Source organism: Carcharhinus amblyrhynchos, chromosome 12, assembly GCF_965287045.1.
Source record: "Carcharhinus amblyrhynchos chromosome 12, sCarAmb.v2.hapA, whole genome shotgun sequence".
In the NCBI taxonomy this organism is placed as follows: domain Eukaryota; kingdom Metazoa; phylum Chordata; class Chondrichthyes; order Carcharhiniformes; family Carcharhinidae; genus Carcharhinus; species Carcharhinus amblyrhynchos.
Genome location: NC_137335.1, coordinates 56,528,467 through 56,547,256, shown reverse-complemented (window position 1 = coordinate 56,547,256; position 18,790 = coordinate 56,528,467). Strand labels below are relative to the sequence as shown.

General features: G+C 39.4%; 1 protein-coding gene across 2 annotated transcripts in view; it reads right to left on the bottom strand.

Moving 5' to 3' along the window:
- Positions 1-276: 276 nt before the first annotated feature.
- Positions 277-18,790, bottom strand: part of kcnh1a (potassium voltage-gated channel, subfamily H (eag-related), member 1a) — a 242,971-nt gene continuing 224,457 nt past the window's right edge. For both annotated transcript variants that reach the window (XM_080200569.1, XM_080200568.1), the window contains one exon: positions 277-4,321. In XM_080200569.1, coding sequence (XP_080056695.1) covers positions 3,476-4,321 — 846 coding nt within the window. In that variant the 3' untranslated portion in view covers positions 277-3,475. The remainder of the gene's footprint in view (positions 4,322-18,790) is intronic.

Here is an 18,790-nt window from a genome sequence, read left to right as displayed (position 1 = left end):
TATCGTAATTCTTTTTTGGCTGAATTCAAGAAATGTTCCCAAGATGTATTCTTTATATTTTGCTCTGATGTAATAAATAACATGAGGGTGATACCATATAGCACATTGTTTCAAATCTGGAGGGAAGAATGTGACAAGTGGAGCATTTAATAAGCAGACAATCAATACTTCATTGATTTATACACGAACACTATAAGCTTAAATATGTATAAAATATTCTTTATTGTTATAAATAAAGTTTACATATCTTTACAAATCAAATAATTTGTGCTTCATGTTTCTTTTTGTTACAGGAATATATTAATATATATGATGTGCATAAATTATATTTAATTGATCTTCAGTAAATGTTGCAAAACTGGTACATATGCCACTACTGGCAGCTTTTTCTGCTGACCATAAAAATAGTTCCTAAATTGTTCATTACTTTTGCCATGCTCACAAGAGTATGTGCATAATTACATTAGTGATAAAAGTAAAGTGGTAGACTGGAACCAATAGTGTAGATTAGCTGGTGCTTCTTTGATCTTAGAAGAAAATAAATGAAGCACATACCTACTGTGCTCTAATCTTAATGCAGTTTGCAGGTTCATGCAAAAAGCCTCTAAAATTAACTCATTCACAACAGGTATTTCTTTTATATTCAGAATTTTCTCCAGTCACTTTTAACAATGGTAAGAACCTGGTTTGGTCCTTAAATTGATATTTTCTCCAAAGTTCGTAAGGTTTGACTCTTTAAGATGAGACTTATCCTACTCCATAACCTGTAACTACTGTACACAGTAATAATCTGCCTCTGTGACTTTAATCCAAACACCTTTTAGATCAAATTCCTTTAAGTGTATCAGCCATCCTGTGTTGTTAATTCAAACTTGTACAGCATACTGCTCAGCTATTGTGTCATCATTCCTAATGGAGTGCAATAGAAAGATCAATACACAGTTAGAAAAGTCTTATCAATTCATTTCACTGACTAGTTTTAAGAAAATGTGTCTATTTATGTTTCTTTAGAAATCAGTTATGATGTATGATTTCAGCTTTCTGAAGCAATTTGAACCGAACTGTAAAAAATACACATTAGTAATTATTTAAAACTTATTAAAAAAATTAAAGCATCTTTTCTATGTACCTCTTACACAGACCACATTCATTGTGTGGTACCATCGGCCAATTCATCCAAATTGATGAACAAAGGCGACTGTAGAAAAATTACATGGAAATAATTGTAAATGTTTAACAAAGTCTTCAGAATTATTTAGTTTACTAGCTAATGTCAATGGATTAAACTACTCATTTTAGCTGAGCAATGTAAACATCATTCCCTATTAAAGACTGAATTCTTGGATCCTGTCTGGTATAGACTTTCAGTAATCGACTTATTCTCAACAATTGTCAAATGGATGCCCTGGAAAGAGTTACATTTTGGGCAAACAGCTTTGGACAATGGTAGAAACTGTTACATCATCAAACCATTCAAAATATAGTGAAAGCCCCAACTGAAACTGGAATTTGTAGTGTTACTTATAACAATAAGAAAATCAGAAAAGCTGACAGTTACAAATTCTCTTCATCCCATTCTCTTTAAAGCAAATTTGCTTTGAATGGAAGTAGGTTACAACGGACTTATTAAAATTTTCCCTTTTTGCAGAAGGAGGCCATTGGGCCTATTGAGCCTGCACCAATCTCTTATATCAGTAGATGCTCTGTTCATCTTGAATTGTTAAAGAGTCTCTTCTGCCTGTACATATCAAATCGGCACTTAGTATGTTGCACTAGATCCTTTGGATTAGAAAAATTTGTCTTATGCTGCCACTGAATGGTTTCTGCAAAGCTGGTCTTCTAACACTTTAGCTCTTGAAGCAGCTGCTGTTTACATTCACATTTATGGTGGAAGAAGATACTTAACCAATTTTATCCAGTTTCATTCTCGTCTTACATGACCAGTGGAATCATACAGGATGCTGTAAAGAGAATACTTAAATCCTATGACATTTGTTTTAGGATATATCTGTAGCCATTTTTAAGCTGCTTTTATTACTGTATACTGTTTGAGCTTTGATTCTGGGAGAACTGCATCCATGACTTGGCTACTAGCATTTGCACTATTGAATAAATGCCAGTCTTATCAGTGATATCCAAGTCCCAAGAATAAACTGAAAATTGAAATCTGTCTCTTTTAGCTCAACAAAACGTTTGTAGATCAACAGAAAAAAAACTGGATGTAAAACTCGGTCAATAGAAGAAGGGAGTCTGGTTTACCAACATTAACCTAAAAGGTTGGCCTACAAATGCTAGACTTCCAGAGTTCTGTATGAAAATAGTTTGTGTTCCAAGTAATTATAGAACACCTATTAGGGAGGAAGAAATTAGCCATGAGTTCCACTCCTGACCATTATTCAGTGACTGCTGCACAGACTATGTGTGTGGCACTCAAGTGAAGACAAACTGGACCGAGTTTTCATGCTCCCATAATTAAACGATTGTTGAACTGGAATCACACATGAAGAACAATCACTTGGGACATGATCTAGAGAATATCCAGCACCTATGGAACCATGGCACAGCATAATTTGGTGGTTTCAGGAAGGGATGAAGCAATTTTTTTTAAAAAATCAGCTGAGGTACGAGAAGACCGCAGGCAGAAACATCAGGACAGTGAACATAACTTATGATCGTTTTATGTTCTAAAACTGCAACAAATTTTCACCTTGGAAATTTCAGTTCAAAAAGCTTTAAAAACTGCTTGATTTGTGATGCTTGGACACAGCAAAGTTTAGCAGATCAAGAAGCAATAGGAAGATCCACATTCTGTTAAAAGTTGCAAAGGAGAATTATTAATGTTTGTCGTCAGCTGATATTTTCCTGAAATTAGAAAAAAAATCAAACTTATATCTCCTCTATAAACAAAACATGAGCTATAAGGAGCATGAAGAGGCATTATGTTCTGTATATAATCTAAAAAATAAAGCAAAATAAACATAACTGGTAAATGGTGAATTTAAAGTACAGTACAGATCTGTAAAAATTCCTAAGATTTCCTTTGGTTACATCAGAGAAATAGAGAAGCTATGCAGACATTATGCTCAAAATAAAGAATTCTGCATTTTTCGAATTAGTTTCCAGCAGAAGTGAGGCATTTGTCTCCATGAAATAACATAAGACAGCGTGCAAAGCTGTTTGTAGATTGACTGGGTGTTAATTCCATTTCCTTTAAACCATCTGATCAAAATAGGTAACACAGTAAATCAGTAAAAACAAGTAGTGTTTTTTAGTCTTCATTCCATGAGTGAGGCATATATATAATATATATATATATATACATCCGGGCATGCCTTCTAGAATGTTAAAATAAACATGATTAATCCTCATCATTTCAGCACTCTGGACAGCTCATCTTCAAATTAGATGATGTTTAACAAAAGACACCTGAATTTTACCATTATAGATTTTTGTCACCTTAAGGGCTGGTTCACAGCTAGAACTGCTGGTCTTCCTTATCAGATTCTGGGGTTGTTGGCCTTGATATTTCAAATATTTCCTGTGGCGAATTAGTGGATCTTGCATTTAATATTCTCAATATTTCTGAAAGTTGGTTTTCGATATTAGTGATCTTGTTATTCAGGGATTTTATGTCTTGTTTCAGCTCATTTTTTACTTCCAGTATGGTTGCTTGAAGCGTTTGTTCAGGAATTGGATAAAATGTGTGCTTCGCCTCTGTCTGCACGGGGCTTCGGTCCTGAGGACTCCGTGCTTCTCCTGCATTATCTAATCGCAGATCACTCTTTGTGATACCACTGTCACATGAATCTGTTTTTCTCAAAGACATCTCCTCGTGTGTTTTAGTTCTTTCTGGTAATGTTTCCATGGATTCTGCCTTGGACACTTTATTCCAGTCTTCTGCTTTAGAACCAGAATCTTTAAATTTTGACCACCCCTTTCGCTTGCTGGACTCTCCAGATTGCCTCGCAGCTGCAAATTGCTCAGATGTTGGAGCCTGCAGTTTAGCCTGGTCAGATGTCTCTGATGTTGAGGCTCTAATCACTTGTGAAGGGACTGGAGTTGCAGGACTTTCAGTTACTGTAACTACACTGGTTGTTGCTGCAGCATCTATTACATGGCCATCTAACTGTGCAGTGCCTTTCTCCATATCATCAGCATCCTTCAGTCTTTCTGCCGCCATACGAGCCTCCTTCTGCTGCCTAAACCTTTGAAAAAGTCTGCGTACAGGATGGTCAGGGGGCAGGTTTAATGGTGCCTCATTCTTTCTCCTCATTCTTTCCTCTTCTTCACGTTTCACATCACTGATCTTCCTGAACACAATCTACATGAATGAAAGGGTGAAAAATCAGAGATTAAATAGTCCAGTTCGAATGTGTTACACGCACACATCTCTTCCAACACATTGTCAATGGTTAAAGGTGCATCATTGCAGCCAAACAATTATAAAAAAAGTTACTCTACTTCTGTTGGCTTACATGAAACACATTGATATATCATAGCAATAAATAGCACTATAGTGTGATGCGATTGTGACCCATATCTCTTGCTGCTCCAGCTACAAAACAGCATTGAATTTTTAAAAAGTTAGTCATCACCTTGGTTTAGGGTATTATTGACTTCTTGCATTAGTGTTGATCTAAAACTTATGGGACTCCCAACTGTTTGCAAATTAAATGCTGTTTTAAAGGAGAAGATGTTGAAAGGTTACATTGTAATACACATGCAATCAAATGTGTTGAACTACGATTCAGTGCTACACAAAGCTATTTGACTGAAGTGTTAAAACGCCAAAATCTATTTTCAAAAGATTATATCACAGTCTGGATAATAATCTTTAGAATTGCTCCAAAGCATGCTATGATAGTTCATTGAAGAATAAATAGCGCCTTTGATTTCAGACACACACTAAACAAAATCATGATATTGAGAGGTTTTAATTCTACACTAAGATCAGTTAAATAATTTAGTAGTAATTTTATTTAAGCTCTGGAATTCTGTTCTGACATGAATCTACTGATCTATCAAAAGTTAGTTTCTAATCACTGCACATATTTTCTTAGTAACTTATAAACTTAATGGTACAAGCCTAAATAGGATGCAGGAATAGAAAATGGGAGGCTCACCTCTAGGACCTGTCCCTTTACATTGCCAACCAAGCACTGCCAGGGTGCCAGAGAACAGTAACAGGGCACTACCCAGCCATGTCCCTGAACACCTGAGGAGGTGGGGGGGGAGACTACACTGGCCTCTATGCCTCCCAGGATGGTCATTGAGTGCTGGAGAGCAGTAGTAATCCCTGCCGGCAAGACATGGGGGAATGCATTCAACACTTACGGACGCAACGCCATTAAGCTGTTTAATTATATTAAAATATAGTCATTTACATGGGGGCTTGAACCTGATACATTTCTGGGGGGGCCATACTCATCATGGCCATCTTGGGAGAGTGAAAGAGAGCGGATCCTGAAAGTCACTACCCTGCCTCCCCACAATGTCTTCCAGCAGTGATATGTCAGCAACCCCACTGTTTGAGGTGGGAGCTGCCAATGTATGTGAGAGAGGGAGGGACCACCTCAAACTGGAGAAGAACTCTGAACAGTGGGTAGAAGATTTTCAATGTAAAAGGCCTCAGCTACTCCACTGGATCAAACTCTGTCTCCATCTTCCAACCCAACCCCAGTCCCCCTGTCTACTGCTGGAAGGCCCCCCTCCATCAACGGCCACATTTGGCTTCAGTGAGGGACCGCAAACTGACTGGAAAATTAATTCCATGGTCAATATTCCAATGTCTGACATCATTTCGCTAGTATCCAGGAAAGCTTCCAGTCCCCAGTTGTTGAACCTTCCCATTTCTGCCTCGCTTCAGACGAGAATCAAAAGTTTTGTCCAAGTACAAAAGCAAGAAAGTTGTGCTGCAACTTTAGAAGCCACTGATTAGGTTTGGACTGGAGTATTATATCCAATATGTGCACCACACTTTAGGAAAGATGTCAAGTCCTTTGAGAAGAAGCAGAAGATATTTACCAAAATTAGACAAGGATGTGGGTCTTAAGTTATGTGCCGAGAATGGAGAAGCTGGGGTTATTCTCCTAGTATCAGAGAAGATTAAAGGAACAGTTAAAAGAGGTATTCAAAACTATTCAGGATTCTAACAAAAATAGATAAGGAGACATTGTTTTCAGTTACTGGAGAGTTGGTACCCACAGGATAGCCAGTGAATGTAATTGGCAATTAAACCAGAAGTGGGAAATTTGTTTCACATAGTGAGTTGTTATGAGTGGTATTACCTGAAAGGTTAGTGAAAGCAGTTATAAGTAACTTTCAAAAGGGAATGAAATAAAAATTTAAATAAGGATAAAATTGCAGGGGAGTGAAACTAATTGGATAGTTCTTTCAAAGGCTAGAACAGGCATGATGGACCAAATGATTTCTTTATCTGTTGTATCATCCTATGATTCTAAGACATATATTTCAAAGAATTGAAATTGCAGTGTTCAGTTAACGGCAAACTTCTCTTGGCTTCTGTTATTAGATCATCATCTGCTCTCTTTCATTCACATGATCATATACAAAATGCCCAGTTAATAAAGAGCCAACACCTTCAAATCAGTTATCTACTTCCTTAGAACATCTGGCAGGAACCATTCACTTTGATAAGCATCAGGCATAATTTTGTATGACTAAACTGTAGTTTGAGCTGCAATTAAACTTTTCCAATGCCTAGATCTGACAGAAACATTGGCAAGGTACATATCTAAACATATCCCACTCCTACAAGCTTTCTATGACTAATAGGGAATGAGAGAGTTTGACCCATGCAACCCTGCTTTTTTTTTCTGTGGTACTCTGATAATTAAAGTACCGCGTAAAAGTGACAAATGTTTAATATATGTATTTTTATTGAAGACTTTTCCCCATTTTATAAACAACGCAACAAAGCCTCAAGGATCTGTACAACATAATTATTTTTCCACATATACACACAGAAAGAAACAAGACAGCACCAATGTAGTTTGTTTGGATTAGTCATTACAAAAGGCCCCTCCAAAGATACAAACATTAAAATGATAGCCAAAATTTTTCCACCACGCCAGCCATGGGAATCAGAGCGGGCAAGGGGCAGACAATGGGAAGGTTTCTTGACCTCGGATGGGATTTTACGGTTTTGGGATAAGCATGGCTGTAAAATCCCACCTGACATTTCAGAGATTCGGGGAAAACAGGATAATAAAGTGAAGCCATGAGTACATGGCATAACAGTGCATGCCCTCACTTACAGGATACTAGAGATAGAGCCACGTAACCGCCAGGATTTTCAAAGCAGCTACAGATATTACATATTCAGCCCAGGAGAATGTAGGATATTGACACAGCTATAGAAAAGGCTGGATGGCCAAAGATTCTCAAGCCAGGCATAGGGCAGCATCAAAGCACACTTCCCCCAAGTCCAGCTATACTAGGGGCTCCACTGACATGAAACAGGATATGTGCATCTTTATAGGAGTCTGTCAGAAATTCTTTAACACCAAAATAACAACAATACAGAAACAAACAATGTGACACTAATAGTTTTAAGGGGGTTTCTCTCATCAGCTGTGAGGACTCATTGAGCTATACCCACAACCCCTACACTGAACCATCCACCCACCTCAACACAGTAGTGTTACTCATATTAGTCATGACAAGAGTAAAGGATGCCATATGGATATAACACCATTATAAATGCAAGGATTATAAGAAAAACAGATAAATATCTCACAACCTTAGTGCCATACAACCTACCCAGCATGCTCCCCAGCGCTCTCAAGTTCTTTAGCATATGAAACCACTTGGACTCAATTTTGACACAGGACCAGAACAATTCAGGCAATCCCCCTTGTCACCTTGCACCCCTGGCATAATGAACATATATCTGTAGATCAAATCTGGCTCTTAAGCTTGGGGTAATTAAAAGAACACATTGAGAGATGCATTTCAACAAATGGATGTCCCTAGTTTTCAAAGGATAACAGGCATGATTCACTTCAGTGCTCATATAGTCGATCACCCCTATCAACATAATAAATAACAATAAAAATCAAATAAAAAATGTAAGGACAAAGGAGAAAATCCATGATTAGCGATGAATTGCAAATTATGAGTCTAAATTATTGCCATTTATGAAGTTTACAGACTCCAAAGCCTTAGCAGGATTGTCGAACAGCCTTAAGGATCTGTTAGATGTCACCCTCAGGGTAGCAGGCTAACCTGCACAGATAGCTTTCAGATGCTTTCCAGCTTCATTCAAACATCTGCAACCAAAGCTATGAGGATGCATGATTACCAGCTGGGGGTCAGGTCTTGAAAACTGGATATGATGTAACCCTTCAAGGCTGACTGATACGCCCAGCCATTGGATTACTATATCCTCAGCTTCTTCTGGAAAGCCGGTCACACAGACATTTCTTCTCCAACCCGGCTCCCCAGATCAGTCAGGATATCTGACATTCCATTTAGCTAATATTCCAAGGATTGAAAGTGGGGCTCAACTGAGGAAGCGACAAAGATTCTTTCCTCTGCTTCATCAAGCCTCTCACCAGGACTCTGCAGCTCAGCAATATGAACACTGAAATTCTGTGCCAAAAAGCCAAGTCTGTCATCTATCACCTTTATCATACTGACAGTCATCATCCACAACATCTTCAATATTGCCAGGTCGAGAGCTCGCTCACTGACTGAATCATCATATTGAGGGCTCAGCTTCACCCCGGCTTCCTCCAACTGCTTCTTTCCATCGAGGATTTTCATGACGTTACTCAGCATTTTGTCTCAAAACTTAACCAGAAATCTTCCAGGAGTATAAGAGTAAGTTTTTGCTTCAAGATTAGATACTTATGGGTTGTGTATCAGGATAAATGAAAGGATTAAAGGTGAGTAATGGTAGAATCATAGAATCCCTACAGTGCAGAATGAGGCCATTCAGCCCATTGAGTCTGCACAAACCACAATCCCATCCAGGCCCTATCCCCATAACCCCACATATTTACCCTGCTAATCCCCTAACACTACGGTCAATTTAGCATGGCCAATTAACCCGCACATCTTTGGACAGTGGGAGAAAACCCTCATGCAGATACGAAGAGAATGTGCAAACTCCACACAGACAGTGACCCAAAGCTTCAATTGAACCCAGGTCCCTGGGCTGTGAGGCAGCAGTGCTAATCACCATATTGCTAGTGGTCGAGCTCACGGAAACACAGCTGTTCTCAGGCTCACATCACATGACACCCCGAAAAATGTTTAAAATATAAACCTTGATTCTCGTTATCAACCATTTGCACTGCAGAAGTATTTGGAACTACATGGAGTACAGGAACAGATATATTGCACTGTTGGACTAGATAGAGGAGGCAGATTCAAGCCACTGGCACATCAATCAGCCTTTTGAATGCAACATTAGAAATAGCAATGCTCTCTGTATATGATCAATGATAGTGTAGGTATTATCAAGTTGAAGTTAATGATCGGGGCTTGGCTGTCTGAGCTTTATTACTTGAAATATTGCCATTTGGATTTAAGCATTAATCATAAATACAAAATTAATTTCTCTCTATGTCCCAATCAAAATATATCCAATTTTATTCTGAGTGGAATAGTTCTTAACTAATTATTTCACTGCAAAATAATATAAAGTTCATTCTCAACAGTTAATAAAAGTTTGAGTTGCAAAATAAGCATTTATGCAAAACAAAAATTGCTTTTTCCTAAACTTTTTTCATATGTACTTGCCACATAAATATAAACACAATTAATCAAAAATAAATAAAACTCACATAAAGAGCACTAGCTGTTACATTTGATATTTGTAAATGTTAGCAGAACATAATTACTAGATCCATTAACTTTCAGTGTCAGTAACAGAATCCGTGCATGTGTAGGCATAAAGCATAATATTTTTCAAGGTGTTGGAAGAAAATATGTTCCTGGTGAATCCGCCAGTCTGATAAACATGCAAACTATTCTTAAATCTATTTCTGCACAAATAAACAGAGTGGAACAAAGCAGTCCAGAACCCCGCCACGTAAACAGCATCAAATGTTGCAACTGTGCTGATTAGAAAAAGCAGCCTTGAGGTTATTGTTGAAAAATCACTTTCATTTATTCAAGTTCAGTTCTGACAAAATGTCTTCAAGCTGAAACATTGGGCTGAATTTTCTTGGCCCCATATGATGGATTTGGAAAGTGTGGGAGGGCTGGTGGCTTTCTGATGCATTCCTGCCATCAGGAAACTTGCTCAGGGTAGGCTGCAGGATTTTGCAGCCTTGTTGGTATTTTGCTTGTCAGTTGTGCCACCAGATGATTTTTTTTCCTCACTGAATGTTGAATTGAAATGTTCTCTACCATTCTGGCAGAGATAAAAGAACAAAGAACAAAGAACAACACAGCACGGGAAACAGGCCCTTCGGCCCAACGAGCCCGCGCCGCCGTCCCACTGTCTCAGTGACCTATTCATGATTTTAGTCTACACCTAATGTGCGAGGATCAGGGAGGTCCAATATAGGGACAATTTAGTACCCAATCAATCAGCCTAAAAGCACATCTTTGGGATGTGGGAGGAAACCGGAGCACCCGGAGGAAACCCACGCAACCACGGGGAGAACGTGCAAACTCCCACAGACACAGGCCCAAATCCATGTGTCCGCACAGCAACAGAGATAGTCTCTGAGCTGTCATGTTGCCCTCGAGATGGTCCAGTTTAAGCACACTAACGACATGAAGCAATAGGCAACTCCCGAAGCAACGTCCAAGAGCAGCCCACTACAACCTGCCGCATGCATGCCCCTTGCTGGACTTAAATGCCTGTGGAGACAAAAAAATTCATTATTAAACGTAATCCCAAGCCTACAATGTTTAGTAAGGCCTGCTATATCCCCCTATATGTAGCCCGCTCATGTGGCTGTCTAAGTGACTCTTAAACAACCCTAGCGTGCCTGCTTCCACCACCTTATTCGGCAGTGCATTCCACACCCCCACTACCCTTTGCGTGAAAAACTGCCCTCTAATATTTGTCTTATACCTAGCCCCCCTCACCCTAAGCCCGTGACCCCTCGTTCTATCCATTTTTAATAGCGGAAAAAGCTTACCACCATTTACTCTATCTATCCCCTTCATAATCTTATAAACCTCTATTAGATCCCCCCTCAGCCGACGTCTCTCAAGGGAAAACAGCCCAAGTTCGTTCAATCTTTCCTCGTAAGACAGCCCTTCCATACCAGGCAGCATCCCGGTAAATCTCCTCCGCACTCTCTCCAGGATCTCTACATCCTTCCGGTAGTACGGCGACCAGAACTGGACGCAGTACTCCAAGTGAGGCCCAACCAAAGTTCTATACAACTGCAACATCAGACTCCTACTCTTATATTCTATACCTCTTCCTATGAAGGCTAACATACCATACGCTTTCCTCATCACATTCTGCACCTGCACCGACACCTTCAGGGACTTGTGCACTTGCACCCCCAGGTCTCTCTGCGTATCTATACTCCGGATAGTTCTACCTTTTATCGTATAACTCCCCTCCACATTATTCCGGCCAAAGTGCATCACCTCGCATTTCTCCGGATTAAATTCCATTTGCCATCTATCTGCCCAATCTACCAGCCTGTCTATGTCCTGTTGCATTGCCAGTGAATGGACAGTGAAGAAAGTTATCCGTGATTACAACAGGACATTGATCAAATGAGCTAATGGGCTGATGAATGGCAGATAGAGTTTAACTGAGTAAGTCCTGCCCTGTTTTGATCTACCAAAATGCATCACCTCACATCAATCTCAATTAACGACAGGGCACAGGGGAGTTACAGAACAAAGAGATTTGGGGGTATAGGTTCACAGCTCCTTGAAAGTGGAATCACAGGTGGACAAGGTGGTGAAGAAGGCATTCGGTATGCTTGGTTTCATTGGTTAGAACATCGAATACAGGAGTTGGGACGTCTTGTTGAAGTTGTACAGGACATTGGCAAGGCCACAATTGGAATACTGTGTACAGTGCTGGTCAGCTTATTATAGAAAGAATATTATTAAGCTAGAAAGAGTGCGGAAAAGATTCACCAGGATGCTCCTGGGATTTGATGGCTTGAGTTATGAGAAGCTGGACAGACTGGGGTTTTTTCCTGGAGCATAGGAGGCTTGGGGTGATCTTTTAGAGGTCTATAGAACGAGAGGCATTGATCATCTAGATAGTCAACATCTATGTGCATTCTAGGACAAGAGTTCATAGTCTTAGGATAAGGGGTAACCAATTTAAAAGAGTTGAGGAGAAACTAATTTGGGAGAAGGATTGTGAATCTGTGAAATTTGCTACCCCAAAGTACAGTGGATGCTGGGACAGTGAATAAATTTGAGGAGTTGTACAGATTTTTAATTGGTTAGGGAGAGAAGGCAAGAAACTAGGGATGAGAAGCATGTCAGCCATTATTAAATGATGGAATGGAGTCAGTGGGCTGAATGGCCCAATTCAGCTCCTATATCATCTTTTCTAAAATACAGACCAGTCCTTGCTGGTGGATTGATGGGGAAGGAAAGAGGGGTAGGGAGAGGGAAGGTCAGAGTCAGGGAGGAAGGAAGGAAGACAAAAAGGTAGGTGAAAGATCTAAATGGTAAAATGGAATAAAATTGGACCTAGTACCTTTGGCTTCACAGCATTACACTCACAATGGCCTAAATTTATAGAAATGACTCTAGCTTTCTTTGCTAATTGACACAAGAATTGATGTGCCTGCTAACTCACCACTAACAAAATATTTAACTTAAAATTATATGAATATTCTAAATTTAAAAATCCAGTTCGCAGGCGAAATCCCTAAATCATAGTCCCACATACTATATCCCAGATTCTGATCCTGCTCTATTTCCTGTTAAAGCCCCATGCTTATGCATAGTTAGTTTCTCTACCTCCACTGCATCTATTTTAATAACTCAATTCTTCAATCAGAACATCCAAAAAGTCTTCAGTTTCTTTTGTCAGAATGTTTTCATGTCACACTGCTGGGATAGGCACCTAATTGTGACCGCACCATTACCCGTGCCTCTGCTATCATTCCCTATCGTGATGACAGGTTTCTTTACTTCATTTTCTACCCCACTAACCATTGCATTCACTTGATCTGCTGCATTATAATATATTCATCTTCTCCTCGCAATCCTTCTCTTCTTTCCTTCTGGGTTACATCTTTTCATTCTTCCACGGTTTTACACTTCCTATTTCCCCAGCTGTTAGACTGCAGCTTCAGAGAATGCAACATTTGTTCCAATAGTTTTCTCCCCCACCATTATTTAGGGCCCCAAAGATTCATTCTATGTGAAACGGCCATTCAGGTGTACTACCTCTGACCCTGTAAACAGTTTCCAACTGCTTACAATACTGATGTCCTCAACACTGGCAAAACCAAATGTAAATCAGGTGACCACTTTTCAAAGCCCTATAATAAAACAAACAATGCAGGATCTGTGGCGAGAGAAGCAGAGTTAACATTTTGAATCCATATGACCCTTCCACAGAACTGAAGTGAGACAGAAGTATAATCTGTGAGGGAGGCGGGGCAGAATAGAAGCACAGGGGTAGGGTTGGACCAAAGGAGAGACTGACAATTGTGTCATGGACATAAGCAAACGGGTTGTTAATGGTGCCACTAAGGATTGAAGAGTGGTAATAGTGACAAAATGTAACTAGCAAAATGTGTTAGTAATAGAACAAAGGTCAGTGCTCAGTGGGAGTAAAACTGAACAAGGGACAGGTGGCCATGGAGAGAGGGTGGGGTTGTGTTGGGACAAAACAAGGGAACCAGAAACAGTCCTTAATGGCAACATGTGGAGTGGCAGTTGACTGGTTTTGCCAGATGATTTGCTCGAGAGGCTGGATTCTGGTCTACAAGGAGCGATATAAAAAGCTTTGCTTTGTCTGCTCCTATCTCCAGTTAGTTGCTAGGCTTCTCAAGTCTTGGAATATTCAGCCAGCTGGTGATAAAGTCAGTATTGCCACTACATTGTGAGAGCCTGATTTCAATATTATAATGAGGTTATCTGCTGGTCAAAAGCAGGAGACCCTTGTACTATTTCTGCAATTATATGTGTGCCTCTTTATGGGCATTGCTGACCTTTCTTTACTCAGAGGGTAGTAAGGGCGTGGAATGCCCTGCCTGCAGCAGTTGTGGACTCGCCAACTTTAAGGGCATTCAAATGGTCAGTGGATAGGCAAATGGATAACATTGGAATAGTTTAGGTTAGAGGGTCATTAGATTCGTTCCACTGGTCAGCGCAACATCGAGGGCTGAAGGGCCTGTACTGCGCTGTTATGTTCTATGTTTGTCATTTCTAAGTCTGTTATCAGGATTAGTATGAACTAGTAAGCTAACAAATATCTGTCAGAGTAAGAGCGAATATTGATATAAAATATACAAATATGTTTAGATAGCAGAACATAACTACAATCGGCCTCAATGTTGTTTGCTTGTTTGCCAGCTGCACAGTACGTATAAGCAAAAATCCAAAACAATTCTTTGTGCTTGCAACTGTTCCTAAGCAGGTGCAAACTGCGATTTCACAGGGAACCAGGACAGTTTTGTTTCTAAAGATTAGAATGAATCAAATGGTTTCACTAAGTGTGCTCAATTCACACCAAATAACACTTGTCTGATACTGAATGAACAGGAGTGAACTAATTTATATGACTACTTGTAAATATTTTATCAGTTTTACAGAGGTGTTTCATTTCAGTCCATAAAAATATTGCTTCCATGAGGTGAAGGGATGAGAGTTATTATACCCTCCAGGGCTGCATCCAGTCGGAAATTAATGTCCTTCCAAGAAATAGCTCTAACATTATTAATGTCAGAGTTCTATAATTCACAAACAATATGTGCATAAATAGAAAACAGGTAGATCCTTCTCAAAGGAATGAATGCTTGTGATTATCCTTCACCTCTCACAAAAAAGGATGAGTAATTTTAACAATTTTCCAGCTATATTTTAGTTAACTTATATAGTAGGTTGATGCTTAGAATAGATAAATCAATTTTAGGAAAATTACAAGACAAAGTATAATTTAGAGTTTTTTAAAACTGTGCTGCTTCCAAAAACAAGTGGGTTCTGCATTATGTATTAATTTGGCTCCTACTGTATTTGCTACTGCAAATGAGGTTTTTATCTAATTAATTTTAATGTCTGCATTTATTGTTAGCTCTGATATCACAGAGATGCCCCAGCGTCCCCTCTCTATCAGTATTTAATTACTTATTTCCAATCTTTCTTATAAGTTGGTGGTCAGATTCTTGACAAGAATATGCTTATTCATCAAGTTGCCAAGAGAGGTTTCTGGCAATACCAGTATGCATATAACTGTGGAAAACACACAAATAATGTCAAGATTTCAATATATGAACAATTAGTTACATTACAATACTTCTCAAAATGTCCGTAACTATTCCAGAAGGGGACGTTTCACAGTTTTTCTTTAAGGTGAGGTGGTTTGAATAATTTAATATCTAAAATAAAACTTGTGTTTTATGACCTCTGGTTGTCTCAAAGTGCTGAATTGATCAGCTGTCAGTTTAGTTTTCTAGTTATAAGCTTACTTGTTCAGAAAATATTGAGATTACGACACGGTAGATGTGACCTGTGATCCTGTGACAAGCTTACAATAGAAACAATGCAGCTTCATTTTAATTATTCATGGATTACTATTTGTTTATAATGGGATTTATTTAACAGCATTATTGAAAACCAAACTGATGGATGGCTCTTAGTGAATAAGAAATAAACAATGAAATCAGGAAGTAGTGCTTAGATGATGTCAAGTTTATGTTTTTATAATATGGTGATTACAGAAGACAAAATTGTGCAGTACTGAGCATGGCAGGAATATCATGAGAAAGTTCTGAGAGGTGATTATCTCAAAAAATGGAGAAGCCGTGAAGGGAAGTTAGAAGGCAGAGAAGAAAGAGCAATCAATTTTCAGACAACGGTAATTTGCTTGGCCCAAAAATTGAGTTGTAAGTGCTGCTTGGAGAACGTGGCCACCTCAGTCCTTGTAAGTAACTGTGCCAGGGTTCACAGAGTGATGTTGGACATTGCAATTTTGAGCCCATTTGCCTGTATTAATGTTTGTTTTAATTCACAATCCGCTTTGGGAAACATCCTGACCTGGTCTCCCTGGTGGGCCGACTTTCACTATTCAGCAACTTGGTATGCCTTGTCTCACAAGATGTTAGTGGCACAGTTGCTATCACTGCTGCCTCACAGCACCAAGAATCCGGGTTTGATTTCCAGCTTGGGTCACTGTGCAGAGAACGCACATTGTCGCTGTGTCTACGTGGATTTCCTCCGTCGATTCTGGTTTCCTCCCGCAGTCAAAAGACATGCAGGTTAGGTACACTGGCCATGCTAAATTTTCCCTCAGTGTGCCCAAACAGATCAGGGACTGGGAGTTCATGACTAATAACTCACCTCCTGACTCCCCAAAGCCTGTCCAGCATCTACAAGGTACAAATTAGGACTGTGACGGAATACTCTCCACTTGCCTGGATGAGTGCAGCTCCAACAACAAGCTTGACACAGACTCAGAGGTTTACAGTTTGGAAATAGGCCCTTCAGCCCAACTTGTCCATGCTGCCCCTCTTTTTAACCCTTAAGCTAGTCCCAATTGCCCACGTTTGGCCCATATCCCTCCATATCCATTTTACCCACATAACTGTCTAAATGCTTTTTAAAATACAAAATTGTACCTGCCTCTACTACTACCTCTGGCAGCTTGTTTCAGACACTCACCACCCTCTGTGTGAAAAAATTGCCCCTCTGAACTCTTTTGTACCTCTCCCCTCTCACCTTAAACCTATGCCCTCTAGTTTTAGACTCCCCTATCTTTGGGGAAAGATGTTGACTATTTAGCTGATCTATGCCCCTCATTATTTTATAGACCTCTGTAAGTTCACCCCAAGCCTCCTACACTCCACAGACATCATCCAGGACAAAGCAGCCAACTTGATTGCCACCCCTTCCACAAACATCTCCTTCACCACCGCTGAGCAGTAGCAGCAATCTATTCAATCTACAAGATACACTGTAGGAACTTACCAAGGCTCCTTAGGCAGTGCTTTCTAAACCCATGATGGCTATCATGCAAAAGGACAAGGAGAGCAAATACCAGGGAAAATATTATCTGGAAGTTCCCCTCCAAGTCACACACCATCCTGACTTGGAAAAATATTGTTGTTCCTTTATTGTTGCTGGATCAAAATCCTGGAACTCCCTCCCTAACAGCACTGTGAATGTATGTACACCTCAGGGATAGCAGGAGTTCAAGAAAGCAGCTCAAGGAACTAAGGATGGGCAATAAATGCTGGTCTAGCCAGTGACACCCACATCCCGTAAATGTATTTTTAAAAAAGGGAGTAACCATTTGTGTTTTAGTTGGAGTAAATAACTGAAAACATTACATTGCTGTTTATGAATCTGCAGTTGACATTGTTCACGATATTGGGTTAATGTTAGATCTCTAACATGCTTGTCTGTTAAAAAGATTTTATAATTCAAATAAATACTCCTCAGTGGTTGGGCTAGCATACTGATTCAGACAGATATGCATTTAATCTCGATGATTTGGCAAGAAGAGTTGATCCACTGAGATCAGAAAGTCACAATTTGTCCTGGTCTGCACTGATCACAACAGCTCTGGGTTTAAAGCAGTTAAATAGCCTGCGTTCCTGTGTTGATTGCTTTCCATTAGCCCTTCTGGATGTGGACAAGTGTAGACTTTGGCTGAAGACATGATTGACTGAAATGTGATGCCTCCCAAGGTGAACAGCCCCCTGCCATTGAGTGGCCTGCATGGTTGATGGTGAAATAATGTCAAAGTACTGGAGGACCACTGGCACTCCCCAAACCATCGAGTAAATTGTCTTGCAGACCATACACATTTATCTAAGGAGTCAATTACTTAGAGACAGAAAGGGCAGATAATTAGCAAAAAATGAGAAAGATTTAGCATATCAGTTGAATCATCGTAGCGATTCTTTTATATCAGCCCAAATAAAGCACAGCGGTAGTATCCTATTTTCCCTGTGCTGTCTGTATTGTTGAAGCAGCCTAATTTTCATTATTTAAAATATGTTCAAAGGCATTATTAATGGAACTCCTAATAATACAATAATGATGCCTTCTATCTCTCACCCAGGTAGATCTCATGCTTCTCAAATAACGAAAACATTACTGCTAATTAACATAATGTGCAAATTTGTAATTCATCTACACTTTACCTTTTAGCATCATAATTATAATCTACAAATTTCATTAGAATAAATCTTAGTTTCAGCTGGAAGGGATAATCCATTTTCTTTACAATTAACATACACCATTGAAGGTTGTAAGTTTTAGAATCATCAATGAAATCCTTTCACTTCTACAAATAATGTTATTGCAAAGGCAATGCAAACTGGGCTAACAACCTTGCTGTACAAAACCTTTTTGCCTGGATCAATTTTTGCTGAGGCATCATAGAGTGATTGCCCTAATGTTGCTTGTTATTAATTCTGTCCAAACGCCTACAAGGCTTCAATGCTAATGTTATGAGATCTATTGCCACAGTATTTCTCTGATATTTTTAATCCTATCAATCAACAAGAGGCAGGACACTCCTCACCTTTAGGCAAACAATATGTAACAGAAACTGTGGCTGCAGATACCAAGTGTCAAGGGAGCTCATGGCATTTTGTAACTGAATAGAACGAAAACAAAACAATGTGGAAAATGCTGCATT